The 14,722-nt window shown below is 41.0% G+C and overlaps 1 protein-coding gene across 6 annotated transcripts in view; it reads right to left on the reverse strand.

The window, feature by feature from the left end:
* Nucleotides 1–14,722, reverse strand: part of RPRD2 (regulation of nuclear pre-mRNA domain containing 2) — an 89,006-nt gene extending 74,284 nt beyond the window's left edge. For 3 of the 6 annotated variants that reach the window (XM_040626799.1, XM_040626800.1, XM_040626798.1), the window contains exon 1: nucleotides 13,456–14,721. In XM_040626799.1, the coding sequence (XP_040482733.1) occupies nucleotides 13,456–13,660 (205 nt within the window). In that variant the 5' untranslated portion in view covers nucleotides 13,661–14,721. Of the gene's footprint in view, nucleotides 1–13,455 lie in introns of all 6 variants that reach the window. The other 3 variants (XM_008695712.2, XM_008695713.2, XM_040626801.1) reach the window with 2 other exon arrangements.

A 14,722-nucleotide genomic window follows, 5' to 3' on the forward strand; every position in this document is an offset into this window, starting at 1 on the left:
TAATAGAAAACAACTAGGATCTCATATCTACTTCTATATTCGATTTATTGCTATATAAGAATTAATAAGTTGTTTTCAACTTCACAGTTCTGTGAAATCATCAAAATATGCCGGTATATGAACTCACAGAAACAGTAGAATGGTGGGTGCCAGAGGCTAGACAGTGGAGGAAATGGGGAGATGCTGGTCAAAGTGTACAAACTTCCAATTATAAGATGAGTAAGATTCTGGGGATCTAACGTACAGCATTAATCTATAGTTAACAATACTTGAAAGATGCTAAGAGAGTAAATCTTAGATGTTCTCACAACAACAACAAAAAAGGTGGGGTACCTACGCAGCTCAGTTGGTTAAGCAACTGACTGACTGATTCTTGATCTCTGCTCAGGTCTTGATCTTAGGGTACTGAGTTCAAGCCCTAAATTGGGCTCCACACTGGGTATGAGCCTACTTAAATTCTCTCCCTCTCCCACTGCTCCTCTCCACACTCGTCTGTGTGCACGCGCATGCTCTCTCTCTCTAAAATAAATACATAAAATCTTAAAAAAAAATAAAAAATAAAAAAACAACAAAAAGGTAATTATATGAGGTGACAGAAATGTTAACTAACCTTATTGTGGTAATTATTTTGCAATATATACATGTACCAAGTCATCACATTATACACCTCAAACTTACACAATGTTATATGTCAAATATATCTCAATAAAGCTGGAAAAAATGAGCACAAGGCTGTTTGGAAACCATTTACTATATATACCATACTGCCTATGGAACACTAAAATACCAATAAACTTGGGAAGAAGTGGGAAGCAGTCTAGCACAATGGTGGAGTATAGACTCTGGAGCCAAGACTGCTTAGATTTGGGAGCGCCTAGGTGGCACAATCAGTTAAGTGTCCAACTCTTGGTTTCAGCTCAGGTCGTGATCCCAGGGTCATGAGATCGAGCCCCAGGATGGGCTCCGCACTCAACAAGGAACCTGCTTAGGTTTCTCTCTCCCTCTGCTCCTCCCTCCCCCACCCCACCTCATGCTCACTCACACTCTCTCAAAAAAATTTTAAAAATCTTAAAAAAAAAAAAAAGATTTGGTGGTGCCTGGGTAGCTCAGTAGGTTAAGCATCCAACTCTTGATTTTGGCTTAGGTCACGATCTCAGGGTTGTGAGATCGAGCCCTGTGTTGCGCTCTGTGCTGGGCATAGAGCCTGCTTAAGATTCTCTCCCTCTGCCCCTACCCACTCATTTAAAAAAAAAAAAAAAGGATGCCTGGGTGGCTCAGTCAGTTAAGTGTCTGCCTTCAGCTCAGGTCATGATCCCAGGGTCCTGGGATAATGTCCCGTATCAGGCTCCTCGCTCAGCAGGGAGCCTACATCTCCCTCTGCCTGCCCCCCCCCACAAATAAATAAAAGAAATAAAATCTTAAAAAAAAAAAAAGAAAGACTGCTTAGATTTGAATCCTGGCTCTACTGTTTACTACCCCTGTACCTTCAACTTATTTTCCCTGAGACTTCAAGTACTTCACTTTTTATCATTTGTTTTATTTTGTCTGTCACCAGTGTGACAGGTCTTGATCTGTCATTAATACACTTACTCAGTAATAAAAATTATATACAGTACTTACCTCATGAGCTGTTATATTAAATGACATCACATAAGAATTTGGTATATGTTAGCTATTTTTTTTTTAAGATTTTTTATTTGAGAGAGGGAGAGAGCATGAGCAGGGGTGGGGGGAGAGGGAGAGGGAGAAGCAGACTCCCCACTAAGCAGGGAGCTCGACACAGGGTTAGATCCCAGGACCCTGGGATCATGACCTGAGCTGAAGGCAGACGACGCCTAACAGGCTGAGCCACCCAGGTACCCTATTTATTTATTTTTTTAAAGATTTTATTTTGGGGGTGCCTGGGTGGCGCAGTTGTTAAGCGTCTGCCTTCGGCTCAGGGCGTGATCCTGGCATTCCGGGATCGAGCCCCACATCGGGCTCCACTGCTGGAAGCCTGCTTCTTCTTCTCCCACTCCCCCTGCTTGTGTTCCCTCTCTCGCTGGCTGTCTCTCTCTGTCAAATAAGTAAATAAAATCTTCGGAAAAAAAAAAGATTTTTTTTTCTTTATTTATTTGAGAGAGAGAGAGCACACGAGCAGGTTGAGGGGCAGAGGGAGAAGCAGACTCCCTGCCAAGCAGGGAGCCTGATGCAGGGCTCTATCCTGGGAGTCTGGGATCATGACCTGAGCTGAAGGCAGACACTCAACCGACTAAGCCACCCAGGCGCCCTTGGTTTCCTTTTCCTATGCAATAAATGTTCTGACAATTTCCTCAAATAATCAATTAACTTCCCTCAATTTATAAAATTTTAAAGTAGTGATAACTCATATCTTGCAGCATTGATGTCAAGATTATAGGTAATATATGTATACCTATGACACCTTCACCCCAACCAAAAAGTGATACCCTCTTCTAAACTGTTACAGCATATAGGGGGTGGCTGGGTAGCTCAGCCCATTAAGTGTCTGCCTCTCTCTCTCTTTCAAATTAAAAAAACAAAAACCTTAAACTGTACAGCATATAAAAACCTCATACAATACTACTTTCCAGAACCAGTTATTTTTGTCCAATTCCTAAGTTACTAAGAGTTAAGTTCCTTATAATTCCAGTACAGAGTTTTACACAGAGTAAGCACTCAATATTTCTAATTTCATTTTCTAAATTCTCTCTCTTTGGACATAGGAACACACTATAAATTTTAATAATTTGAGTAATAGTGACTGCCTCCTGGACACAGAGAGCATCATTTTAAAATAACACACTATGCTACAGTTTTAAAATTATCCTGATGGTAAAGGAAACACAAAAACAGTACAGGATCCAGTCTAGTCTTTTTAAAATAAAAAATGGTGGGTGCCTGGCTGGCTCAGTCAGAGAAGCATGTTACTCTTGATCCTGGAATCATGAGCTTGAGCCCCACGTTGGGTGTAGAGATTACATAAATACATAAACTTCAATAGACAAATAAATAAACAATTCTTTTACAAATGTTAAGCTGTAATTCCTAACATTAAAAGATCTTTTCCGGGGCACCTGAGTGGCTCAGTCGGCTAGGCATCTGCCTTCGGCTAAGGTCATGATCCCAGGGTCCTGGGATTGAGCCCCATGTCAGGCTCCCTGCTCAGTGGGGAGCCTGCTTCTCCCCCCCCTCTGTCTCCCGGCTCGTGGTCTCACTCCCTATCTCAAATAAATAAATAAAATCTTTAAATAAATAAATAAATAAATAATCTTTCCCCCTGTAACAGTACAACTTTTACTAAAGGGTAATAAAGAAACACACTCTCTCTGCTAGTGGGTACCAAAAACCATAGAGTGAAAGTAAGTGAAACTAACCACTAGAGGGTGAAGTGGAAGGAAGAAGAGGAAGAAAAGATAAAGGCCACAAACAAAATAAACCCAGCATACCGAACTCTTCATTTCTTTCATCAAAGAGACTCTATTTCAATGTTTGTAAGAAAAGAATAAAAATTAGTTTTTTTTAACCGTCTTATCTTAGAAAAACTTCACTGTTCCAAAGCACAGATGGAATTGTTGCCTTTTTCCAAAAAGAGTAACTAGGTTCTATTACTTTCTCCACAAGATGTGCATTTCTCCAATGTTCTATAATTAAAATCTGTGGGGGCAGTGGGATCTGAAAACACTACAAAACACCAACTACTTTTTGTTTCCTTGACAAACAGATGAGAAACTCAGTCTAGCTGGTTTGTACAACACTATTAAGTTCTGGAGTAATTCTTACTAGGGTCTCTGAGCTCCTTCTACACCTTAAAAAACCTTTTGTATCCTTACTTCTCAGTTAGTTGAAATTTTAAAACAAATATCAAAACTGAGTGACAAAAACTTAGAAGAAAAGGAGTTTGGATGTTATCTATTATGTATTAGTTTATGAAAAGCAAGAAGCCAGATCACTAAAAATAAAATCAGTTACCCTCTACTCCCTAAGAAATTGTACACATACAGGGGCACCTTGGGTGGCTCATTTGGTTAAGTGTCTTACTTTAGCTCAGGTCAGGATCACGGGGTTCTGGGATCCAGCCACAGGTAGGCACACCCACTCCCTGCTCAGCAGGGAGTCCGCCTGTCCCTCTCCAACATCCCCTGCCCCTCCCCCGCTCATGCTTGCTCAAGAGCTCGCAATCAATTAATCTCTCTCTCTCTCTCTCTCTCAAATAAAAAATAAATAAAATCCTGGGGTGTCTGGGTAGCTTAATTGGTTAAGCAGCTGCCTTCAGCTCAGGTCATGATCCCGGGGTCCTGGGATCCAGCCCTGCCTGAGGACCCTTGCTCAGCTGGGAGTCTGCTTCTCCCTCTCCCGCTGCCCCTCCCCCTGCTCATGCTCTCTCTTGCTCACTCTCTCAAATAAAGAAATAAAACCTTTAAATAAATAAATAAATAAAATCTTAAAAAAAATTATACACATATATACACTCACCCCTTCTCTGCAGACAAACCTATAATTTTGGTGTGACCTATCTGATCAAATTTTAATCAGTATTTTTCCACTGCCAATGAAATTTTACTTTCCATACCAAAGAACCATTCGAAGTTTGTCAATATTGTTTCACACTTTAAGTTATAGGAATATTTACTTGCTACGTAATTTAACATTTAGCTTACTATGGAATGTATAACAAAATTATGTCATATATAATGCTTCAAATCCACCTAGGGCCATGTTTATACTATCACCCTTCTGCATTTGAGAGACAACACAGCTAAAAGAAGAACCTAATGACTGATTGTAAAGTCTCATAATCCAAGTAAAATAACTCGTTTAGTATATACCATCACAGTAATTATATGTCATAATTAGGTAGTTCATGTTTTAAAACACTGTCAGGAAACATGGAAAATATTATCTACATCTCTATGAATTTAGGCCAATGGCATGAAAAAAAAAATGACCTAAGCATCCACAGGGGAAGGAGAGAACCATTAGGCAATAATTTTATAGTTGGTATTTATGATACTACTGCCTAACTAATCCAGAAATGCCCTTTAGTCTAAACCAAGAGAGTAGAAACATTCAAGAGCTCAAAATAGATTTATTACTTCTTTGGGGATCTGAAATAAAGTTTACCTTGACCCTCAAAAAGAACCTAAGCCAAGAACACATTAGACCAAATAAGCAGAAAGAAGTATCTAAAACACTGAACGCCCCAGAGCCTTCGGTCTGGCCCTCTTCTCTATCTACACTTACTACTCTTACTATCCGTACTTCTCCATCTATGCTTAACTCCCACCTAGATCTCTCTCTTCCAGCCCTGTGACTCCAAAGACAATCCACACACGAAACAGACATCCTGTGGGGACTGTTGCACAATTCTGTGAATGTACTAGAACAACTGAACTGCAGTTTAAATGAATGAATTTTCTATTTGTGAATTATATCTCAATAAAGATTTTTTTTAAAAAGATTTTATTTTTTTATTTGACAGAGAGAGCACAGGCAGGGGGAGTGGCAGGCAGAGGGAGAGGGAGAAGCAGGCTCCCTGCAGAGCAGGGGGAGCCTGATGCAGGGCTGGATCCCAGCACCCTGGAATCATGACCCAAGTTGAAGACAGTCACTCAACCAAGGCACTCTCAATAAAGATATATTAAAATATGGACTACACAAACCTAACATTCAAAACTAAAATTCTGATCTTCCTCCCGAAATCTGCTCCACTTATACCCTTCCCCATATTAATATACATCAACTCTTTCTAGTCAGGCAAAAAAACCAGAGTCATTCTTGATTACATCCCTCTCTCTCTTAACCCATGTTTAATCCACCTAGAAATCCAGTTAGTTCTACATGCAAAATAGATCCAGAATTAAATTACTTATCACTTCCACAGGCCACAACCTGGTGCAAACCACCACCATCTTACCCCAGGATTACTACAACAGCCACCTAACTGGTACCCCTGTTTCTACAGCAACCAGAATGACCTTTTTTTAAGGTTTTTATTTATTTATTTGGAGAGAGAGAGAGAGCACAAGCAGGGTGAGCAGCAGGCAGAGGGAGAAGCAGTCTCCCCACTGAGCAAGGAGCCCGATGCAGGACTTGATCCCAGGACCCTAAGATCATGAGCTGAACCGAAGGCAGATGCTTAACCTACTAAGCAACCCGGGCACCCCGCAGAATGACCTTTTAAAAACATAAATCATGGGGTGCCTGCCTGGCTCAGTCCATAGGGCATGTGACCCTTGATCTCAGAGTCATGAGTTCAAGCCCCACACTGGGCCTAGAGCTTACTTTAAAAAAAAAAAAATCAGCTCAGGTCATTCCTCTGCTCAAATAGCTCCCCATCTCATTCAGAATGAAAGCCAAAGTCCTTACAATACCTATCACAGATTGTGATATGCCCCTCCTACCACCATCACCCACCATAATCTCTAAATTCGTCTGCTAAACCTCATTGTAACTACTCCTTTCCAGTCACAAAAGCTTTCTTGCTCTTCCTTAAACTCCCCAGGCACACACTAACCTCAGGACCTTTGTATTTTTCTGTCCTCTTTGTGTTGGAACATTCTCTCCTCACACTCTCATTATCTATATTGCAATACCTCATCTCCCTGCTCAAATGTCACCTTCCGAGTAAGGCCTTCTCTTACCACCTAATTTAAAACTGCAAACCCCTATACTCTTGTGTTTCCCTTCCCCACTTTATATTTCTCTACAGCACTTCTAATATTTTTACCTTCTAATATATTTAATATTTTACTTATTTTGTTTGTTGTCACCCCTTACTGGAGTATAAACTCTGAGAGGGCAAAAATTTTTCTCCATTTTGTTCATGTGCTGTATCCCCAGCGCTTGGTACATTAGGTATTCAACAAATACTTGTTAAAAGAGCTGAATGTAGGGGCGCCTGGGTGGCACAGCGGTTAAGCGTCTGCCTTTGGCTCAGGGCGTGATCCTGGCATTATGGGATCGAGCCCCACATCAGGCTCTTCCGCTATGAGCCTGCTTCTTCCTCTCCCACTCCCCCTGCTTGTGTTCCCTCTCTTGCTGGCTGTCTCTATCTCTGTCAAATAAATAAATAAATAAAATCTTTAAAAAAACAAACAAAACCAAAAACAGACAACAACAAAAATGATCTCATACCTAGTGTGTGTTGGGGGGGTTGGGGACAGGGGGATGGGTGCTCAGCCACTTGAAGGAGATGCTACTTTCTTTCTAAAGAGTAATTTGTCACTATGTACTCTCTCTGTCAAATAAATAAATAAAATCTTAAAAAAAAAAAAAAAAAGAGCTGAATGTAAACTAGGGACTTACAGGCAAAAACCATCTTCATACTCAAAGTTAGAATCTGTATCTAGTCCACCTGTTATCACTCCTTTGCATACATATGATACGTAATCAAAATGCTTTATGCCTATGGCAGTATTGTTATATATTCTACATGTCTAGCCTACATATCTGCGACAAAGATGGATTACAAAGAAAATAAACAATTAATTGCACCAGCTGTTTTTAGGCATTTGTGTTTTTTGTTTTTAGGCTTTTGGATCACATCACAGATACTTAGAACTAATACCCTGGTATAATTAGGTAGGAAACCTAATTTGCTAAGTATCTGGCACTTGAGATACTACTTTTATTGCTGGAGGTCTACATCTGTGGTTGACCTCTGTTGTATTTACTTATTTATTTATTTATTTTAAAGAGTTTATTTATTTGATCAACAGAGAGAGCACAAGCAGGGGGAGTGGCCGGCAGAGGGACAAGCAGGCTCCCTGCTGAGCAAGGAGCCCGATGCAGGGCTTGATCCCAGGACCCTTACCTGAGCTGAAGGCAGACGCTCAACCGACTGAGTCACCCAGGTACCCCTCTTTTTAAAGATTTTATTTATTTATTGAGAGACAGAGAGAGAAAGAGCATGAGTATAAGCAGGGGGAGGGGCAGAGGAAGAGGGAAAAGGAGGAGCAGACTCCCTGCTTAGCAAGAAGCCCCATGCAGGGCTCAACCCCAGGACCCCCAAGATCATGACCTAAGCCTAAAGCAGACACTTAACCAACCTCTATTGTTTTAAAAAACAATAATAAAAAGTTAAAATCTTTGCCAAAAAAAAGTAAACAGTTAAAGGAATAACTACAATTCAGAAGCCAAAGCTGCAGAAATGGTTCCAGACCCTCGGATTTGTGGAATATCAAATATAAGATAGCAGACTGCACTCCCCACTGACCAGTATTGCATCCCAAACTTTCTGTAAAGAAAAGCCTTTCCACAGGGCACCTGGCTGGCTCAGCCAGTACAGCATGAGACTCTTGATCTTGGGGTTGTGAGTTCAACCCCACACTGGGCATAGAGATTACTTTAAAAAAAAAAAAAAAAAGGCGGGACACCTGGGTGGCTCAGTTGGTTAAAGGTCTACCTTCAGCTCAGGTCATGATCCCAGAATCCTGGGATTGGGTCCTGGGATTGAGTCCCGCGTCCGGCTCCTTGCTTGGCAAGGAGCCTGCTTCTCCCTCTGCCTGCTGTTCCCCCCGCTTGTGCACGCTCTCTCTCTGACAAGTAAATAAATAAAATCTTAAAAAAGAAAAAAAGAAAACCCTTTTATTATTTAATCCAAATGCACTTCACATTTAGAGATTTTTATCTACTAGTTGGCTTTCATAGCTAACATGTCTTGAAGCAAAACCATAAATGTCTATCAGAACTCAAAATCCACACGAGATAATCAATTTTGCCACAGAAAGCAAAAAACAAAACCACCCACAAAGATTTAAAATTTCAACATGTGGTTAATCTATATAGCCTAATCTTGAATAAATAAGCAAGTAATGAAAGGTTTTCTGCATGGTAGAGAAAATTTTATGAATCAGAAAGGCTGTACAGTATAGTGGCTAAGAGTGTACACCCTAAATCCAGAATGTCTGGATTGAATCCTGGCTCCACCACTTAATAGCTCTGTAACCATTAGCAAGTTACTCAATCTTTTAGTGTCTCTGTTTTCTTATCTGTAAAATGCGGATCATAACAATACCTACTTCAAAGAGCTATGAGGACTGAACGAACTATTATGTGTAAAATACTTGGAAAGGTACCTAGCACATAGTAAGCACTTGATAAAAGTTAGCTATAAAATTATCACCATCTTCATGGTCCATCTAAGGATCGCTGAGTACCAAACTGAGAAACCACTGCCATAAATCAAAAACGATAACTGCACTTTGCAAATTCTCTGCAATAAAAAGAGAATTTTTTTGCTAGTCCATGTTTCTATAATAGTTTCTCTTGTAGAAAAAAAAATACCAGAGTTCCTTCTAATGAGGTGGAGGGGGAACAAGTAAGGGGAGGTAGAAGAAAAAAAGATTGGCCATTAAGGTGATAACTACTGAAGTGGGTTAATCAGTAGAAGGTCGGGGGTCGGGGTGTAAATATTTAGTTTGTATCAAAAATAGCTGAAGGGACGTCTTTACAGATTTTCTGCTCTACAAAAGATTCTAATTTCCTATATACCGCTTCTCTTCAAAAACTCACTTAAATTTTCACACCACGTTCTAAAACAGACTAACCCATTCAATGGTTAGAAACAAGACCACATGGGACATCTGGGTGGCTCAGTTGGTTGAACGTCTGCCTTTGGCTCGGGTCATGATCCCAGGGCTCTAGGATCCAGTGCTGCTGCATCAGGCGCCTGGCTCTGTGGGGAGCCTGCTTTTCCCTCAGTCCGCCACTCCCACTGTTTGCGTGCGCGCCCGAGCACTCTCTCTCTGACAAATAAATACAGAGAATCTTTAAAAAAGAAACAAGACAACATGGAAATATCATGAATGCAGTAATTTCCATTTTGTCCTACCAGTTCTTCACAGCACTTGCTAATTCATTACAGTCTGGTCCAATCCATCTGCCTCTAACTGGGAATTTCCAGCACTATACCCCAAAAAGAGCTCTGCTGTAATTATTCTGGATACTCAGGATTTTAAGATTAAAGACAATCTTTATTTGCATCATCACTGTCATCATAAGAAATAATTTGAATGTTTTGTATATGCTAAGACCTATGCTAAAATACATGTTATCTTCTTAAACCTAGAGAGCAATTTTATGAGGTAATTATTACCTCTACTTCCAGATCAGAAATGGGGGCTCACAACTTAAGTGTAGAGTCACCCAAGTATTAAATGATGGAATTAAGGTCTGAATCTAGGACTAATTCTAAAGTCTGCATTTTTCTACTTTTCTACATTGATTACTATTTTACATTAAAAATGGGACAAATGAAGTAAAGAAATGAAAATCTGGTTAACTGAACATCAAGTCCAAAAAGATCCATATCTTACAAACAAACAAAAAACAAAAAGAGCCATATCTTGAACTTGCTGACAACCATACCTATCATTTCTTTCACTAATTATAAACATTTCTTTCTGATAAACAGAAATTAAAACAATTCAAATTCTTGATTAATACACAAAATTATGTTGGCAAATATTTACTGACTGCTTACTTTGTGCCAAACACTGTTCTAGTTGCTTGAGGATACAGCAGCAAAGAAGACCTAGCTCTGTCATCTGGTGGGAGAAGATAAACAATAAGCAAGTAAACAAATAAGCAAGAAAATTTCATATACTGAAAATAATGTGAAGTGACAGAAGGCAACTGAAGTGCCCACCTGGAATAAGGTCAAATAAGGGAAGGCCTTTCTGAAGAGGTAATACAGGAGCTTGAATCTAAATGATAAGGAAACGGAACTGGAAGAAGCCTGAGAGGTAGTAGGCAAAGCAGATGGTGTAGGAACTCGTAGATCATAGTAAAAGAAGTTTAGATCTTAACCTGTTGCAATGGGATATCAATGGAGGATTCTGAAACACAGTAATGACATCTGTTTATGCTATAGAAAGATCACTTTTAAAAATGATGGCAATGAATGTTTCAGGACAAATTAAAAGAAGCCTGAATAAAATCAGTTAGAACCCAACCATGGAGTTATCTTCCAGAAGCCTATTTACTTTCTCTAAATTATTTCCTTTAAAATGAACAAAAGCCTCTCATTACAACATTATGAAATAAAGAGTCAAATGAAAATCTCTTTGGAAGACCTAACACACTTAAACTCACATTGAGGTCTAAACACAAATTACTAAATGAGGGATGCCAGAATTAAAAAAAAGAAGCACAACTGACATCAGGAAAACAGACAAAGGCTGGGAATGCCAGAGACACCGATTTCACAAACTTGCCTAAAGCTGATTTAGAAACCCAACTCAAATAATCCCAACTGCAAAGAAATACGAAATTAAATGAGGCCTAATGCATAAACTATTTTCACTGCGCCCTTCATTACTCTCCTGAAAATTTCTCTCAAAGGCTTTATTTACGTTGATGCAGATGACGTTCATTAAAAGTAAACACAAAAGGACTACGAATAACCCTTAACCCTTTTAGAAAGTTCCATTCCACTAGGAAAAAAGGAATCAAGTTTTTAGAAAGCCAAAAGCATTTAACTATATAAACTACATATAATGCACTTCAAATGAAGTATTATTTTACTAGAGCAATCACTTTTTCACTCAAGATATCAACAAGGGAAATAAGCTCCCGCAAAATATCAATAATAGTGGCAGAAAACTTCTGGCTCCAGTATATCTCATTCCTGCTAACTAGAAAAAAAAAATTCTAATTGTCATTTGAAATCCCACAAGGCAGGGTTGGGGACCAACTTAGTCTTGCAAATGATGTAACCATACAATTAAAGCACCAGAGCTCAAAGGTAGGAAATGTTAAATACTTGTATAATTTTGTACAAACGTTTTAAGACAAGAAAAGAGAGAATGTTCTCAGACTTACATGAGCATTTGCTACCACGATGTTATCATTGGTACATTTGGGTGTACCAAGTACATTAAAGAATAATTTCTTTCTTTTAATCTTGAAAACATTACTACAAAGTTAAACGTGGTCATTGTCATCTGATATGGTGGAGTTAAATCCTAACTCCACCCTTTTTCTGTGTAATCTTAAGCAATTAACATGTTTGGGCCTTCGTTTCCCCACCTGTAAATCAATGATTTGAAATATCGACTTCTTGGCGTTATTTTAAAGTATAATGAGATGGATATATCGTAAACGGAAATAAAGGGTTGGGCACATAGCAGATACTTAATATGTGAGTCTCTGATGATGACCGTTATCATAGTTTATATTGCATGTTCTAATTTTACTTCTTGAAAAGAAAGTAACTTTGATCTATTGGTAAATATAGGTAATCTTGTCTTGGTTCTACAATCTTTTCAGTATGTATTACTCAAAGTGCCACAAAACATCCCTACCAACAATAACTTTATATACACAAATAGTCTGAAGATTGGGGCCTATGATTTTCTAAGTTTTATCCATCTGTTCCCTCAAAAGTAAACACAAATCAAAACACTATAGGGGCAATGGCAGAAGTGGAATAAGAAGAGTAACTGGATGATGGGTCTCACTGGTGGTGACATGCCACAGACAAGAAGCAACAAAAGACCTAAAAGTCAAATAGATATATATGGATTTAGGGTTAGCCCTCTCTTCTCAGCAGGAAGCAACAATGACTTCCCCACACTTCCTGACAGTTTAATATACCTCTTTTCTGTAGTTAAGAAGCGAAATGGAAAAAAAAATTCCCGATGGAGACAAAAAAAAAAAAAAAAAAAGCAGTCACTGGGGAAAGTACTATATATTCAAATAGCCCATTTCCCGATTTCCTGTTTTACCTATGAAGCCAAACTTACTTCTTTAAAAAGGTATTTCGAGTGACTGAAAAGTAGCCGGACAAGTTTTACATTTTAAGGTATTCATGATGATACTGACTGCAGTTATTTTCGGTCAGTATCAAGAAGCCCGTATTTTATTGCAGCAGACACAGGTACAGGGAAACCTCCCAGGTGGTCGCTTCAGCTCTACGTGGAGCTCCTGTTAACTTCGTAACATTCACCCAAGTAAGGCCCTTCTTATAACACATCACGAGTTTTAGCTCAGCGTAAAATAGAGTGGTCCAACATATTCCAACGAAGTGGATTTGCTACTGCTTAAACCATAGCTTGTCTAGCATCAAGAAAACCAGAAATCATTAGCACGTCAAGGCCTATAAGAAATAAACGGACGCGATAATTTCCGCGAAGGTTCAGTAAAGACAACAGCACCTTACAAGGCTCTGAAATAACACCTAAATCTTTAATGATCTGGGCCCAACGGCCCAAGGTCACACACACACATAGGTCTCTAAGTAGCTAATAAAAATCCAAGAAATGACGAGCCTCCTGCAGTTCAGGACAACTGTGGCTAGGAATGGAGTCTGGGTTTGGGAACACTCGCGTCAAAGCTTTAATGTGAACAACGCCAACCGAATGCAGTGGCTCCGTGGGAAAAACCCAGGCGTTTCGGGAAGGATTTCCTTCCATTTCCCCAGTCTTCCCTTCCCTAGTCACCCCCAACACTCACATCTCCGGAGCCACTTCATCCAATGGTAGACGATAGTAGTGTGGTGTTTCTTGTTCTCTATACACCAAGACGACAAGCCTTGAATAGATTCCATGGTGTTAGTTACCGACTGGAATTTTCGATCCAACGAGGACTCCAAAGCCCCTGCCGAAGAGGCCGACGAGGAGGAGGCCTTACTGCTGCCTCCGCCGCCGCCGGCCGCCATCTTCCCGGTTTGCACAAGCGCTGCTGCTCCTCTGGCGGCCGCGGCGGCGGCGGCGGCGGCGGGAGCGGGAGCGGGCACAACAATCACTGCGAGTGCGTGAAAGCCGTAGGTGGGGAGGGAGGCCAGGGGGTGGGGATGGTGCACGCGCTAGGCTCTTCTAGAGGTAGGACGGGAGGACCAGCTGCTGGGCACGCTGGTGGCTCCTACACGCTGTAAGGAAGGGCTGCGGGTATCGAAGGTTTATCAGAATTGTTCAAGGGGTTGTGTTTAAACCAGTCAATAATCACGGAAGAATTGCGCAGAAAACAGATCCTGCGAAGCCTTTCAAAACGCCTGGCCCCGAAACTAATGGTTTTACACTCTTCAGCTCTCGAAGCTAAGGCTCTTCCCCACTCCTATCGCCACGCTCCTGTAAGGGTGGGCGTTAATATCTTAAATTTAATACTACCCGATTGCCCCTTCAGTTGCAGAAATCTTTCTCCTTTAGATCCTCTAGCACAGAAAAGGCCCAAGGCTACCTAGTCAAGATTTTTTTTGCAACGCAATAGCAGCAAAGGGACAGCAACAGTATCGCGCACGCGCTGCTTAGCCCCGCCTCCCCGCTTCCTTCTCAACCTAGAAAGCAGAGAGAGGCGTGATGGCGGGGCAGTCTGACCAATCAAAGGACTAGAACGAGAAGCGCGCGCAGAAGGCCGCAAGCCCCAAGGGCCAAGGAGGCCCTAAGATTATTTGTGCGCTTGCGCAGCAGATCAGCGTGTAGCGGGCTAGGAGGAAAAACCAGAAGGGAGGGTGAGGGAGTTGGTAAAACTAAGGAGAGGTTGGGGGAGGGGCTTCACCGCTCCGCCCCGCCCTTTACTTTCTAGCGAGGTCTCCCTCTTGGGGCTGTCCAGCTCACACAACAGGCCGGGTAATTCCCACCGCTCAGAGGTCACTGTTACTCTCTGACAGCTGCTGCCGCCGCCGCCGCCGCTAACTCCTCGGGGCACCGACGCGCGACAAAGTAGCTGGCAGCCATCTTGCAGCGCCTCAAAAGATGCGCATGCGCCAGCTCTAGCGAGCCAT

The sequence above is a fragment of the Ursus maritimus genome, unplaced genomic scaffold (genome assembly GCF_017311325.1).
Source record: "Ursus maritimus isolate PB19 unplaced genomic scaffold, ASM1731132v1 scaffold_12, whole genome shotgun sequence".
NCBI classification, from domain to species: Eukaryota; Metazoa; Chordata; class Mammalia; order Carnivora; family Ursidae; genus Ursus; species Ursus maritimus.